The sequence below is a fragment of the Zingiber officinale genome, chromosome 1A (assembly GCF_018446385.1).
Source record: "Zingiber officinale cultivar Zhangliang chromosome 1A, Zo_v1.1, whole genome shotgun sequence".
NCBI classification, from domain to species: domain Eukaryota; kingdom Viridiplantae; phylum Streptophyta; class Magnoliopsida; order Zingiberales; family Zingiberaceae; genus Zingiber; species Zingiber officinale.
The window spans coordinates 416,446-429,718 of NC_055987.1; the positions used below are offsets into that span (position 1 = coordinate 416,446).

A 13,273-nucleotide genomic window follows, 5' to 3' on the forward strand; every position below is an offset into this window, starting at 1 on the left:
ATTTTCCTTTCCCTTCTTCCCTTCTTAGGATTTTTTTTTTCGACAATAGATTATTTTCCTCTCCTTTTTATCATTTTCGAAGTAAACAGTGCCAAATCTTTCCATTTTGAGGTTTTCTTTTAAATATTTTTGGGATATGGCAAATCTAGAGCCATAGATTTTATTATACATGTGGAAACACACATCAAGGGAACATCAATAATAAGCTTTATTTAGATATTTTATCATGCAGTTGACCAATTCAAGACTTCTGGAATTCTAGAATTTAATTCTCGTCCCTTTATTTACTTTAATGGCAATTTTCTTTGTTGGCTGGCAATTTTCTTTGTTGGCTGGCTCCTTTATTTACTTTATTTACTTTAATGGCAATTTTATTATACATGAAGAAGCACTGATGAACAGAAGATCAATAGTAAGCTTTATTTAGATAATTTTCTAGCTCTGCAGTTGACCAATTCAAGACTTCTGGAATTCTGGAATTTTCTTCCATTTATTTACTTTAATGGCAATTCTTTGTGGGCTCCTGGCTCCTTCCCTTCGAAGGTAACTCGTGGACGCAGCCAGGCACTGCAACCGGACGACTTCTTGCCATTAAAGAGGACCACTTCTGCATGCCACCACGTGCACCTTTTAGTATGTGCATTAATAATAATTATAAGAGCTAACTCTCCACTATTTTAACAAAATATAATTGGTATTTTTTCTTCAAAAAAAGGTAAATATCCAGTAAATAATTTTTCATCAAATATAATATTATTTGATTTTATCATAAAAATTGTAATAAAAATACATAAGCCATAAAGGATCTTCTTTTTTTCTCAGCAGCACTTTGAGTGTAAAATAATTTTATCAGTTTTTTTTCACATCACTTTAAATTTAAAATAATCTCTACAAAAAAAAAAAATCTCTACTACTAATATTATTATACGAATTTAATTAATATTAGTTTGAAATGAATTTCTAATTGTCTATAATTTAGCGTAATAAATTTAATTTAGTGAAGCCTAATGGTACAATCGCAATTATATTCTTACCTTTTCATGGGGAGGGTACGGCGGGCGGAGGTGGCGCCGGAGGCGGCGTGGCGTTTTCCAGCGGGACTGTGAGTGTCACCTCGGGTGCGCCCTCGAAGAAGGAATAGATCTCGTACCTCATGGTGCAAGTCACCCCGAGGACCCTTCCCCCCTGCCTCCCCTGCAGGAACGACGGCAGCGGGTCGTACAGACCGCGCACGCACTGCCGGCATTGAGACGCCGACAAGCTTGGTAAGCACTGCACCAGCCCGTACACCGTCGGGTTCTCCTCCGTGAATTTGCTCACCACGCCCGTCGCGAACCGCTCGTCCGACCTGGCTGCTGTGTCGAGGGTCGCGTTGAGCAAAAGATTGAGGAGGCGATCGAAGCGTTGCGGGTTACTGACGTAGGCGGTGTTGCCCAAGAGGAGTTCCGGGTCGTTGCTGGTGGAGCCGAGGAATTCCACGTTGGAGAAGCGGAGGAAGCAGAAGTCATACCAGACGATGGCCGCCCTGTTGAAGGGGCAGATCTGCTGCGCGTCCTTCGTCGCCGTGTTCAGGCACGCGCGGCACTCGGTGGTCTTGACGTCGCCGCGGCAGAGCGCCAGGGCGATCACGAGGTCGGGAATTTGGCCGAAGGTGGTGGTGGCGAACCCGGAGGTGGAGGCCTTGTCGGAGAGGGAGGATAGGACGCGATCGAGGTTGGTTTGGTAGGTGCTGTTAGCGGTGAAGTTGCTGGTGGTGCCGCAGACGTTGTACAACGGTTGGGCAGCGATGAAACTCAGAGAAGAGACGAGGAGGAGGATGTGGCAGGCTGAAGGCAGATCAAATCTTCTGTCCCCAAATTTTTCTGTCCCCGTGTCCCTTACCAATCGGACGGATCAAATTACATATCAAGGCATCATGACATCTTTAGGATGTGTGCAGTATCCTCGTGATGTGCAAGACATCCTTGAGATGTAATGTAGTCCGTCCGATCGGCAAAGGGACATAGAGACAGAGAAATTTGAGGACAGAAGATTTGATCTCGGCTGAAGGAGTCATTGTCATTGATAAGTTCTACGTAGGAAGGTGAGGTTTACTCTTCAGTGTATGTATACAAGTATGTGCTACCCACTATATATAGGTATTCGGGGTGCATTATCATGATATACTTTTAATCAGTGAATTTATTAGTAAATTGTATAATTAAATAGTATAAAATCATTTTGCACAAATTTTTATGGAGCTATTGTTAATTATATCACTTGTTTTTTGGCCAGCGTGGCCACTTTCTAGATGAAAAACAATTGTGTGTTTGACCTGTAATCATTCTAGAACAAATGAACAAATCAGCGCCAGAAACACAAGGCTTGAAGTGCGCTACTAGTCTGACGACTTTTGATACACCGTAATTTTGGTCGTGCGTATTAATTATAAGAAGGAATAGTTCCATGGAATAAACTTAGAAAAAATAAGTTAAGCATCAATAATATCTAATAGGCATTTATCTTTTTTTTAAAAAAAAAACAAATTATTTCAATTAGTTGAGTTGTTTCTTCAAATTATTTGATAAAATTTGTAGGAAGATTCAAAATTATCAGGAGGAGCAAGAGGACTTGAGAAGATAAGTGCTACGAGTATGCTACACATTATTTAAAATTATTCAGGTGAATTATCATAATATACTTCATGGTATAATCAAGTCGAGCAGAGTCGAACTCTTGAATATTTGAATTTGTCTCATTTATAATTGAGTTGAGCTCGAATTTTATTTGAAAAAAATATTTATGACTCACGAGTTTATTCAAATTTTTATCGAGTCTATACGAGCTTAATAAATATAAATTATAAATTTAAATATTCATTAAAAATTTAATTATATATTTAATATTAAAATTTATAATTTTATTCTAATAAATAAATTTAATAAATTTATTTATATTTTTCAAAAGTATAGTGTAAAATCAATAAATTCAATATTAAAATTTTTATTATTTTATTTAAAAGTTAATTCATGAGCTTACTAACGAACACGTTCACGAGCTAATAAGCCGAGTATTGTGAAACTTGAACTTGATTTGTTTATCTTAACGAGCCTCATTAAAACGAGCTCGAATAAATTTTTATCAAATCAAGATTCGAATAACTCATGAGCAACTTAATTTATTTACCCCCCTAATCCGTATACTATTAATTAATGAATTTCTGATAAAAAAATAATTTATTTCATTTTAAATTTGTTATAATTAAATAGTTTTTAATCATTTTGCACAATTTTTTATGGAGCTAGTGTTTATATCACTTGTTATTTTATCAATTGCTGTGCCACTCCATGAGTCAGCATGGGCACTTTCTAGATGAAAACAATAATATGTTTGACCTGTAATCATTCTAGATGAAAACAACATATAGTGGGTTTGATCTCTAAAATCATTCTACATGATAACTAGGGGTAGTAAGTAGGTGCCGGCCCCTGTCGAGGAGGTAAACTGAAAGCTACATCTAATTCTAGAGGATAACCATGAAACTAAAGTCAGTGGCAAAAAAATCTAAGGCTTGAAGTACGCAATTAATTAAATTGACGAATTCTGGTACACCATAATTTTGATCGTTCGTATTAATTATAAGATAGAATAGTTAAATGGACTAAGCTTAGAAAAAATGAGTACATCATCAATTATATTCAATAGGTATTTATCTTTTTTAAAAAAAAAACAAATCATTTTAATCAATTAAGTTGTTTCATCAAATTTTTTTGATAAATTTCGTAGGAGGATCAAACATTTTTAGAATAGAGAATTCCAATTAGCCACTTGTTGATATTAGAGGTGTAATTATGAATAGGATGCAAAAGGTATTACCACGCCCCTCCACTCCACTGCCCATCTTAAAGAGAGGAAAATCATGATACTCAGCGGCCTCCTAAGTAGGAGGTTTATTCACTGAAGGAATAAACCTTAAGGGATTTAAGCGCTCTTGTGATGCAAATCTATTCACGAGTGCCAACTTAGCTACGTCCGATGGGACACACCTCTCTACAAGTGGCAAAATGTGACTTACTCGTCCCAACGGTTACTCATCGCCGGCCTTATAGCGAAATGAGGAGAGTAAATCAAGTCACCTCTTTAGGTGAGAGGGATTTTATTCTTTAAAAAATTATTTCTCTGAAAATTTAATCTTTGCACTCATGTGACAACCTATCACTTAAGAGCATCTATATTAATTATTCTATCCAAAGATTTTACTTTAAATTTTAGATAGGATAATTAAAAAATCTTTATATCAGCTATTCTATCCATTCCCTAAATTTAGTATTTATGAATAATATTTCTCTAAACTTAGAGAATGGAATATATTCTTTAAATATTATAGCGGAGAGAGAAAATATAATGAAGATATACATGGTGTAATAAAAATATCAAAAAAAAAATCTACTGGAAGCTGATTTCCAAATTAAATATAATGGTTTGTAAGAAATTAAATCAGTAAAATATCAACCTCTTCCACATGAAAATGAAATAGATCTAAGATACATTTCAGTGATCTTTTCTCTTGAGAAATCAGTAGAATATCCTTCCCCCACTTTGAATCCTTCCTCCGCAGCAAGTCTCTGGACTTCACTTTGTACCTGATCAGCCCCTGTGATGCTCGTATCAAGCAGATTGCATGCGACTTCAATGCAGCCTGCAGCATGAGATAGGGCGATAGCTTGCACCGATTTTAGCCCCCCTCCTCGTTCCCTTACCTTGCTCGCAATTCTCCGAACAGAGTCGATATCAGTGCACCAGACTGGGATATTGTAGTTGTCGACCCAATGTGTAGCTCCTACGACCACAATGCCTTTGGATGATGGAGGCTGAAGGGGACCAACATCAGGCCTCAGCTCCAAAATCTCCATTTTCAGCGAGCCTGTCCATTGATTTCCAGCCGAGTTGGGTTTGAAGTAGCCAAACTTTCTTCTTATCGAATCAAGAGTTCTTCCTCCTTCATGGCATGCTCCATATAGATAGGTTGGGGCTGCATTGCATTGCACAAGAGTTACAAAACCAACAGCATGATGAATGAAAGTTTGTAAGTTAACATAAGAAGCAACAGGAACCTTGGAGTTTCTTGCCAATGTCACATGCCACTGATTTTGCAATTTCAGCAACTTGGGGAAGCGAAGCTTGGGCCAAGGGATGGAAGCAGATGTGGTCTACAACTCCAAGACGAGGATGACTTCCATAATGCAATTCGAGATCGATAGCTTCGAAGGCCGCTTTAACCATGTCAAACACCGCAGTCCTTAATGGACTTGCATCTGAGTTAATGGAGAGGGGTGAAACAATTGTGTAGCCAACTCGATTATAAACTTCATCCTTGAATTTGTTTATGAGAACGACTTCTGGATGTGCTTTTGCAGCATGCTCAATCAATTCCAGGGCATGAACATTTCGGCTTTCAGAGATGTAGAGCTTGCAGCAAGCGAGCATACTTTTGAGCATCTTGGCTTTGTTGTCCCGTTTATTTGCAGATAGTTAACAACAAATTATCCAATAATCCGTCTATATTCATCAAACCTTTTTAGTGTCAAAACAATGGAAATTTCAGCCTAATGCACCTGTTAAACATCAGTTCATGAGCATTTACAGATATGTTAACTGATGAATCAAGCATATACTTAGGCGTTTTCACAAAACCAATTTGAATTTGTGGAAAAGAAAAATCTTTACACATACTCTCAAATTCTCAATTAGTTGTTTATCATGTTAAATTTCAGTTTGATGGATCAGAGGCAAACTACTCTGGATAAAAAAGTAAATCTACAAATAAAAAACTTCGTGTTCGTATGAGTTTTCTGCATAATTATCTCACAATCTGGTTCATTCAAAGACGAATTTCACACACGCGCGTATATAAATATTTGACTTATGGTTCATATGAGTTTTTCCCCTTCTTCTAGAACTCATCATTAGGAAAAGAAAAACTAACTTCATCGTGCCGCAGTTCCGATGGACGTTCTGCCGGCGTCATCGCGCGCCTCGTTGTGCTGCAGCGAATCGATATGGCCGAGAGGAAGAAGGGGAAGCAGTTGCGAGTGAGTGGCTCAGATACGTTCATTTCGTTCGACCTTTAACTCCATCGATCAAAATCAAATCAACGGCTGATGAGGTATAATAAAGAAATTGAAGAATCTGGTTCGTTTGTTTTACAAAAAAAAAAACACTTTTTTCTCCATTGTGCTCTCTTAGTGTCGGTGGCGAAGGAAGGTCTACAGCCCCGTCTCTGTTATTGTTAAGTGCTCCTGCTCTCTCATTTAGATAGCTGGAATTCTCTGTATACTCGGAATTCTATCCATTTTACTCATCTTCTATGATTGCAGTACGATCCCTTATGTCGTCCATACCAATCATTTTTACTTTCTGCCAAACTTAGTCTTGTCGTCTCTCAGAGTCTCACTCATGTGAGCTAGCTAACCACAATTATAACCATGCACACAATAATATAAATGAAGTACTAATTAATTTAATACTGTTATTCAAAAACAATTATAAGCAAAGACAAATAGTAGGAGTCAAGCTAGGTTTTAATTTATTGATAGTTGTTGTCTGTTGCGTATCAATGATGAAGCAACTTCAGAAACCAACTTTCCTTTCTTTCTTTTAGAGTAAATTAAGACATCACCTTCGTCACCACCATTCACCGTATGTGAACTGAATGAGAAAGCATGTCCAGGAAACGCCAAAAGACTTTTAGAAATATTATTATATATAACAGCATCTGTCTATAGCTAGACTGAGTCAAGAAAGCGAAATAGATGAACTACGCAAGCTCACAGAGTAATTAATTAGGTGAAGTGAGTCGGGAGTGAATTAGACGATCGAGAATTGAACAGTTTGTGTAGATATTTTCCATGTGTGTGGCTATCGTGGACGTCCAAAAGGAAAGGAAGGCAGCTGACTGACTGGAATCAAAAAAGTTTATTCGTCAGTTTGCTTTCTTACACGTCTGCGTCATGAATAACTCATGGGAATAGGATAATTAATTAATGAGTACTAGAGTAGGAATCTTAATGTTATGATTAAACATATAATTATCTTATTGAAACATATTATATTTTCCATGCCAAGCATGAGGTTAGTATTTTAGATAGCCGAATGCAAATGGGAATAATTGATCATTGTGTTAAATAAGTATAATCATCATCCACCGCGCCCATTTTAAAATTGCCTGACTAATTATATAGATAGCATAGGCACTCGAGAGTTGGAATTAGATATCCATCATTGAAAATTGAGTATCCGAAATTTTCTATAAAAAGAATAATGAAATATAATTTGCTATAAAATTGAGTATAATCCTATATGTTATTGTTCTCATTCGAGTGTTACAATTGTAGCAATCCAATCAATTTTTTTTTAAAAATAAGTTATTTATATTTAAAAATTATTATTTTCAATATAGTGAGTTATATATAACTAGAATTTAGTTTCATATAGGTTTCTAAGTCTATTAATCGATTTCAGAAAGCTCGAAATGATATAAAAATATATCTTATGTGTTCATCTAATTATTCTGATTATATAAATACTTCAAACATCAATTTGACTCATTATATTAAGAACAACGATTTTTTAAATACGAATGTGTCCGAAAAATCTAATTCATATTCAAAAAATAACTATTCTCAATATATTGAATCAAATTGATATTTAAAGGTATTGATATAATCATAAGAATTAGATAAATTTATATGACCTAATTTCATGTCATTCCGAACTTTCTAGATTCATCAATCAATTTTGGCTGAAACTCTTTAGGTTCATTCGACCAAAATCGGTTGATAAACCTAGAGGACTCGATGTGAAATTAATTTAAATGAGTTTGTTTAGTTCTTATGATTATATTCATACCTTCAAATATTAATTTAATTTAATATATAATATATTGAGAACAATACTTTTTTAAACATGAATTAGATTTTTTTGATGCATTTGTGTTGAAAAAGTTATTGCTCTTAAGTCAAATTGATATTTTAGATCATTTATATAATCATAAGAATTAGAGAAACATATAGAAACTGATTTAATATTATTCCGAGCTCTATGATTCCATCAACTAATTTTTGTCCAAATGACATAAAATTAATTTTTATATATTTATTTATTTCCCCTTATTATAATATAAATAGCCTCAAAAATTAATTTATCTACTGTAGTAAGAGCGATAATTTTGGTCATTTTTTTTTAAATTATAGCACTCGATTGGAATAGTAAGAGGGTAAAAATGGAATTTGGTATGATTTGATAATTTTTCTATCATCGGGTAAAAAGCTGAATTTTATATTATATATTGTTTTTTTAATCAAATATATGGCATGTGGAAGCATTTATGGTCATCTCCGGTCAATTACTGCCGGCGTCATTGATTTGTCCTCTGCTCGCCTCAGCAATTTTATTTCTGTTTCTAGTTTTCCTTTTTTGGGTTAAATATCACAGTGAAGTGGGCCAACGTGAAGCTTATGAATTCCATCATTCCACGAGGGTAATTTCATACGACGACGTTGATTAATCCAATTCCTGTTTTACGAGGGGTAATTAATTATATTTAATTTCATCATTTGACAGTCTCATATTCTCACTCCTGCCCAGCCAAAGTGCCAATGTCAACGTCAACGTCTACTGAGCAAACTTAAATCGAATAGGTTTACGTATGAGTTGCTTACGACAGAATTTAGAAATTTTACAGATCGAGTCATTAGTATTTTCTTATTTATTAAGCAGAATGCTATCATCTATTGTAACTAATAAAATAAATAAAATAAAAGAAAGGAGAGAAAATGAGGAAGAAAGCGATGCCAAAATTATTTTTGAAAGAAATGAGACTAAACAGAAAAGAGGATCCAGATAAAATAGACATATCTTTTAAAACATTAATGGTCAGGATCAATTTCAGCATTATCATTTTGTGTCATAATAATCTGTTGGAATAATGAACAGCTCCATTATTTGGGCGTAGGGCCACTGCTGTCGCCTGTCTCTTTCATCCCTGTGTACCATGCACATCTGATCCATTATATAGTTTCTACATGCGAGCAAGATCAGTTAACTCCGATCATGGCGACTCCCGGCTTCGGCGTAAGTTTCCCATCCCCGCGGTCCTCTGGGTCGTCGTCCTCCTCCTCCTCTGCCGCATCATCGTCGTCCTCTTCGTCGTCATCCTCCTCCTCCTCCTCCTCGGCATCATCATCATCATCTTCGTCGTCATCATCCTCATCTTCGTCATCGTCGTCGTCCTCATCTTCGTCGTCGAACTCGACGTCGTGGTCGTGGTCGTCAACGCCGAGTGTCACGGTTCTAGAAAATGCGTTCAAAGCGCAGCGACTGTTGAGCGAAAGCATCACCTGCGGCGTCATGCTACTGATCTCGCTCACCTTCTTCATAGCCGCCACCAAGAACCGGCTTTGGCACTCCAACCCGACCATCGAGAAAACGCACAAATACCTTCTCGCTCAGATGCTCGGGCCGCTCATGAACATAGCCACCTTCTACCTTCTCTCCAAGCCCTTGGAGAAGATCTACGTGGTGTGGGGGGCCATCCTGATGATCGCCCAGGGCACCCTCTTCTGCATCGCCGAAGCATGCACCCTCAACGACTCCAACTCCGTCAAGCTGCTCTTCATCGGCATGCTCACCTACAATCTGGTGGACGTGACCAGCGACATCCCCCAAATTAACGGCCGCACCTCACGGGGCTTCGTCATCAACCTGTGGGTCATTTGGGGGTTGATCATACTGAAGGCGGCGGAGAGGTTCTTCAGCTTTGAGGCCGCCAAGCGCACCTACGGGGCGGATTCCATCTACTCCGTCTCCAACTATCTGCGATATCAGGACGATCAGCCGCCGATGATGAGTGATGCCGCTGATACGGTTTACAAGCAAGGCCATAAATACATCGTCAGCGGAGAAGACAGGATTTTGTTTCGGATGGAGCTGAAGGAGGAGAATAAGATGCAGATGGTGCCTTATAATAAGGTTTCGATCGATAATAAAGTGATCACGTTGGACAAGTTGTGGGACTGCCAAGGCGACCTGCTCAGGCACCAAATGGACCTCGATGGCCGATTCAAAGACATATGCCTCTCCTTCGCCTTGATGAAGCTGCTCAGAAGAAGGTATAATTGCAATTTAATTAATTTATATATCACTAATCATTCACTAAATATATTGCATGAATAATATTATATTGCCTCTCGCATGTTGGTTTATGTTTTATCCAAGTACGGTAGGTTATTACTTTTGTTAGTTTACGTTCTATTTGATTAAATACGTCTTGTTTTATCCATATTAGTGGCAAAAAGACGAATACGCTCGCCCTCAGCGTCCCCGTCAATTCGTCCCAGGACCAATACGGAGGAGGTAAATCATGGACAGCTACTAGTTTTGGAATAGTGACTAGCACATAAGGGAGACATTTACCTCGGTTTTATCGAGATTCAAACCCCAGATTTCATTGATGACAGTACTTCATGTGCTAACCATTAGACCCCTCCAAGGAAATCTTATTTTACCCATATGATACCATCTAAACATCTGGTAAATTAAAATGATGACAAGGACACAACTTTGGAATATTATATTAAAGTAGAACTATGACACTAGCTAGCTAGCTAGCTAGCTACTAGTTGATGATAAGGATAGAAAAATAAATTTAGGTTAATTATTGTGATAAATATATGCATGTTCCATTATCGTTTTAAGCTTCTCTTTATCAGATGCATGTTCGATCGATGAGGATAAACTTAATGAAAGTTTTTATCAGTTGATGACAGCGCACTGAACAGAGAGGATGCCCAAGAGATTTTAGATAGAGAGAGAGAGAGAAAGATTGTTTTATTAGTAAAAAATACTAACTGTCATATAGAAGGCTAATGTTAATCTATTTCATTTATATAGGTTTGACATGGGTTTTGATGGTTTTATTAATTTAATTTGTAGCTTGCTCTCAACCTGATACCTGATTAATATTATCTGATCCATTAATTTGCACACACACGTATATATGTAGGTTTCTTGATAATCCTAATGAAGAATTAATCAAAGAATCTAAGGCATCGATCTTACAAGACCTCATGATCAAGTCGAAGGATGACAAGAGCAGGGTGTTTCGCGTGATCAAGACAGAGTTGGGGTTCTTAGAAGACTTCTTCTTCTCCAAGTACCCAATTGTCTTCGGTTATGGACTCCCCATCTGCAACTACCTCCTGTCTCTATTGCTAATGGCCGCCACCGGCTGGATCATCGTCTCCACTGCTTCTCTCTGCCAAAAGAACAGTGATTTTTACATCACCTATGTCCTCGTAGCCATGATCCTCATCATGGAGATCACTGAAATAACCACCTACGTCCTCTCCGACTGGACCAAGGTGTCCTTGCTGATCATCTACGTGCAGTTTCCATGGCTACAGCAATCGTACTTAGTCAACACGGCGCTCAAATTTTTCTTCAGGACAAAGATCTTGCAGCCCGTGCGAGAGAAGGTTGGCCAATTTTCGCTCCTCAGACATTATCAGCACTTCCCCATCCAGGCTAGGCCATGCAGACCGACCCATGCACCCATCAAAGTGCCCGAGGCAGTCAAGGCGACGATCGTGGACTGTCTTAGACTAAGCAAAGTCGAGAGTCAAACTGTGCAGGTCTCCAACGGTGAAAAGTCACTGGAACGAAATGGCAAGAAAAAAGAGCTAGGTTGGGCCTGCGAGCTCCCCACTAGCACTCACACTATTCTGGTGTGGCACATCGCTACTTGCTACTGTGAAACAAAAAAAACATCGCAGACTCGTGAACCTTCTTCGCCAACATCAACTTATAAGGAGGTCGCCACCACGCTATCAAATTATTGTGCACACCTAGTGGTGTATGCGCCGGACCTGCTGCCGGATCGCGGCAACGAAGCGAAGCTCATTTTTGATGAGATGATTACTGAAACGGACGCGGTGTTGAAGGGCGCCGAAGACGAAAATGAGATGTGGAAGAAGATGATATGGAAGGGGGCGGACGAAGAATCAAATAGTAAAACAGCAGCAAGAAAGGGAGCAGAGCTGGGGAAGCAGCTGGTGGATGAAATTAAGAAAGAGGAGGAGATATGGAAAGTGCTGAGTGAGTTTTGGGCAGAGTACATCCTGTACCTTGCTTCATCCAACAATGTTCAGGCTCACAAAGAACATCTTGCTTCCGGAGGGGAGTTCATTACGCATCTCTGGGTTCTTCTGTACCATGTCGGCATTCTTGAGCGACCGGAAAAAGCTCCGAATACTGAACAACCGGCAGATCAAAAGGCTCCAAATACTCAACCACCAGATCAAAAGGCTCCGAATATTGAACAACCAGAAAAAGATCCAAATACTGATCAGGGACCAGAAAAGGATCCAAATCAGTATACTGAACAACCAGAAACTTAAATCTCCAATTAAGTGCATAACCATGCATGCATCATGCGTCAGAGTTTGTGTTAATTGTGTTGCTCCAATCTCCAGTACTCCATAAGTATTAATTATTTGTCGCATCTTAATTATATATATCACCTGGCTGGCTTGTGATGTAATATTTGTGGAACATTAATAATTTCATCTCTGGCTTGTCGCATCTTACGAATAAAGTCCATGGTTCTTTTTCTTTACTTTTTCAAGAGAAAGGAGAAAAGAAAATACACGTTGCCATGAATGAGATATTGTATATATCCGGCTAATAATAATAATAATAATAATAATAATATATATATATATATATATATATATATATATATATATATATATAGTTTTGTTAAATTACGGACTTCTGCGTGCGGACTCATCCGCGACCTACAGATTTTGGTTTTTTTTTTTTATATTTTTGATTTTTTTTTTTACCTTCCTCGTTCTCCTCTCTCTCGTCGCCGTGTGCATGTGCCAGCCTCGCCGCCCTCCTCGCCGCTGGCCAGCCGGGCACCACCCACCACCCGCCGACCACCCGCCGGCAGCCAGAATCCCAGCCGAAATCCGGCCGCGATTGCGGTCGCTAGCGTGGTGGCCAAATCGCGGCCAGATTTCTGCCGGATTGCGGTTGAAATCCGGCCGGGAATCGGATGGAGTCTGGCAGCGATCGGATTCCGGCCGCGATGGCGACGGATTCCGGCCGCGATCGCGCCATCGTCATCGCGACCGCACCTGCCTCCGTCGCGATCGCGTCCCGACGCGCCCGCGTCAGGATTCCGACGAAGGCGCGTCCGGATTCCGACGCAATCACGGCCGGAATCCGGATG

The 13,273-nt window shown here is 38.7% G+C and overlaps 3 protein-coding genes across 3 annotated transcripts; 1 reads left to right on the plus strand and 2 right to left on the minus strand.

Annotated features, from left to right (window-relative positions):
- Positions 1 to 356: 356 nt before the first annotated feature.
- LOC122039039 (cysteine-rich repeat secretory protein 38-like) lies at positions 357 to 3,880 on the minus strand. The gene is made up of 3 exons (XM_042599054.1): positions 3,856 to 3,880; positions 1,035 to 1,826; positions 357 to 607 (listed from the first exon to the last, which is right to left on the minus strand). Exons 1-2 carry the CDS (start codon positions 3,878 to 3,880, stop codon positions 1,039 to 1,041), a joined length of 813 nt encoding a protein of 270 aa, XP_042454988.1. The 3' UTR covers positions 357 to 607; positions 1,035 to 1,038.
- A 516-nt stretch (positions 3,881 to 4,396) lies between these two features.
- Positions 4,397 to 6,275, minus strand: LOC122014429 (formimidoyltransferase-cyclodeaminase-like). The gene is made up of 3 exons (XM_042570664.1): positions 5,966 to 6,275; positions 5,094 to 5,594; positions 4,397 to 5,011 (listed from the first exon to the last, which is right to left on the minus strand). Exons 2-3 carry the CDS (start codon positions 5,476 to 5,478, stop codon positions 4,488 to 4,490), a joined length of 909 nt encoding a protein of 302 aa, XP_042426598.1. The 5' UTR covers positions 5,479 to 5,594; positions 5,966 to 6,275; the 3' UTR covers positions 4,397 to 4,487.
- Positions 6,276 to 9,027: 2,752 nt separating this feature from the next.
- On the plus strand, positions 9,028 to 12,618 carry LOC122014437. The gene is made up of 2 exons (XM_042570673.1): positions 9,028 to 10,148; positions 11,042 to 12,618. The coding sequence occupies exons 1-2, from the start codon at positions 9,091 to 9,093 to the stop codon at positions 12,432 to 12,434; spliced, it is 2,451 nt and encodes an 816-aa protein (XP_042426607.1). The 5' UTR covers positions 9,028 to 9,090; the 3' UTR covers positions 12,435 to 12,618.
- The last annotated feature ends 655 nt before the right edge of the window (positions 12,619 to 13,273 follow it).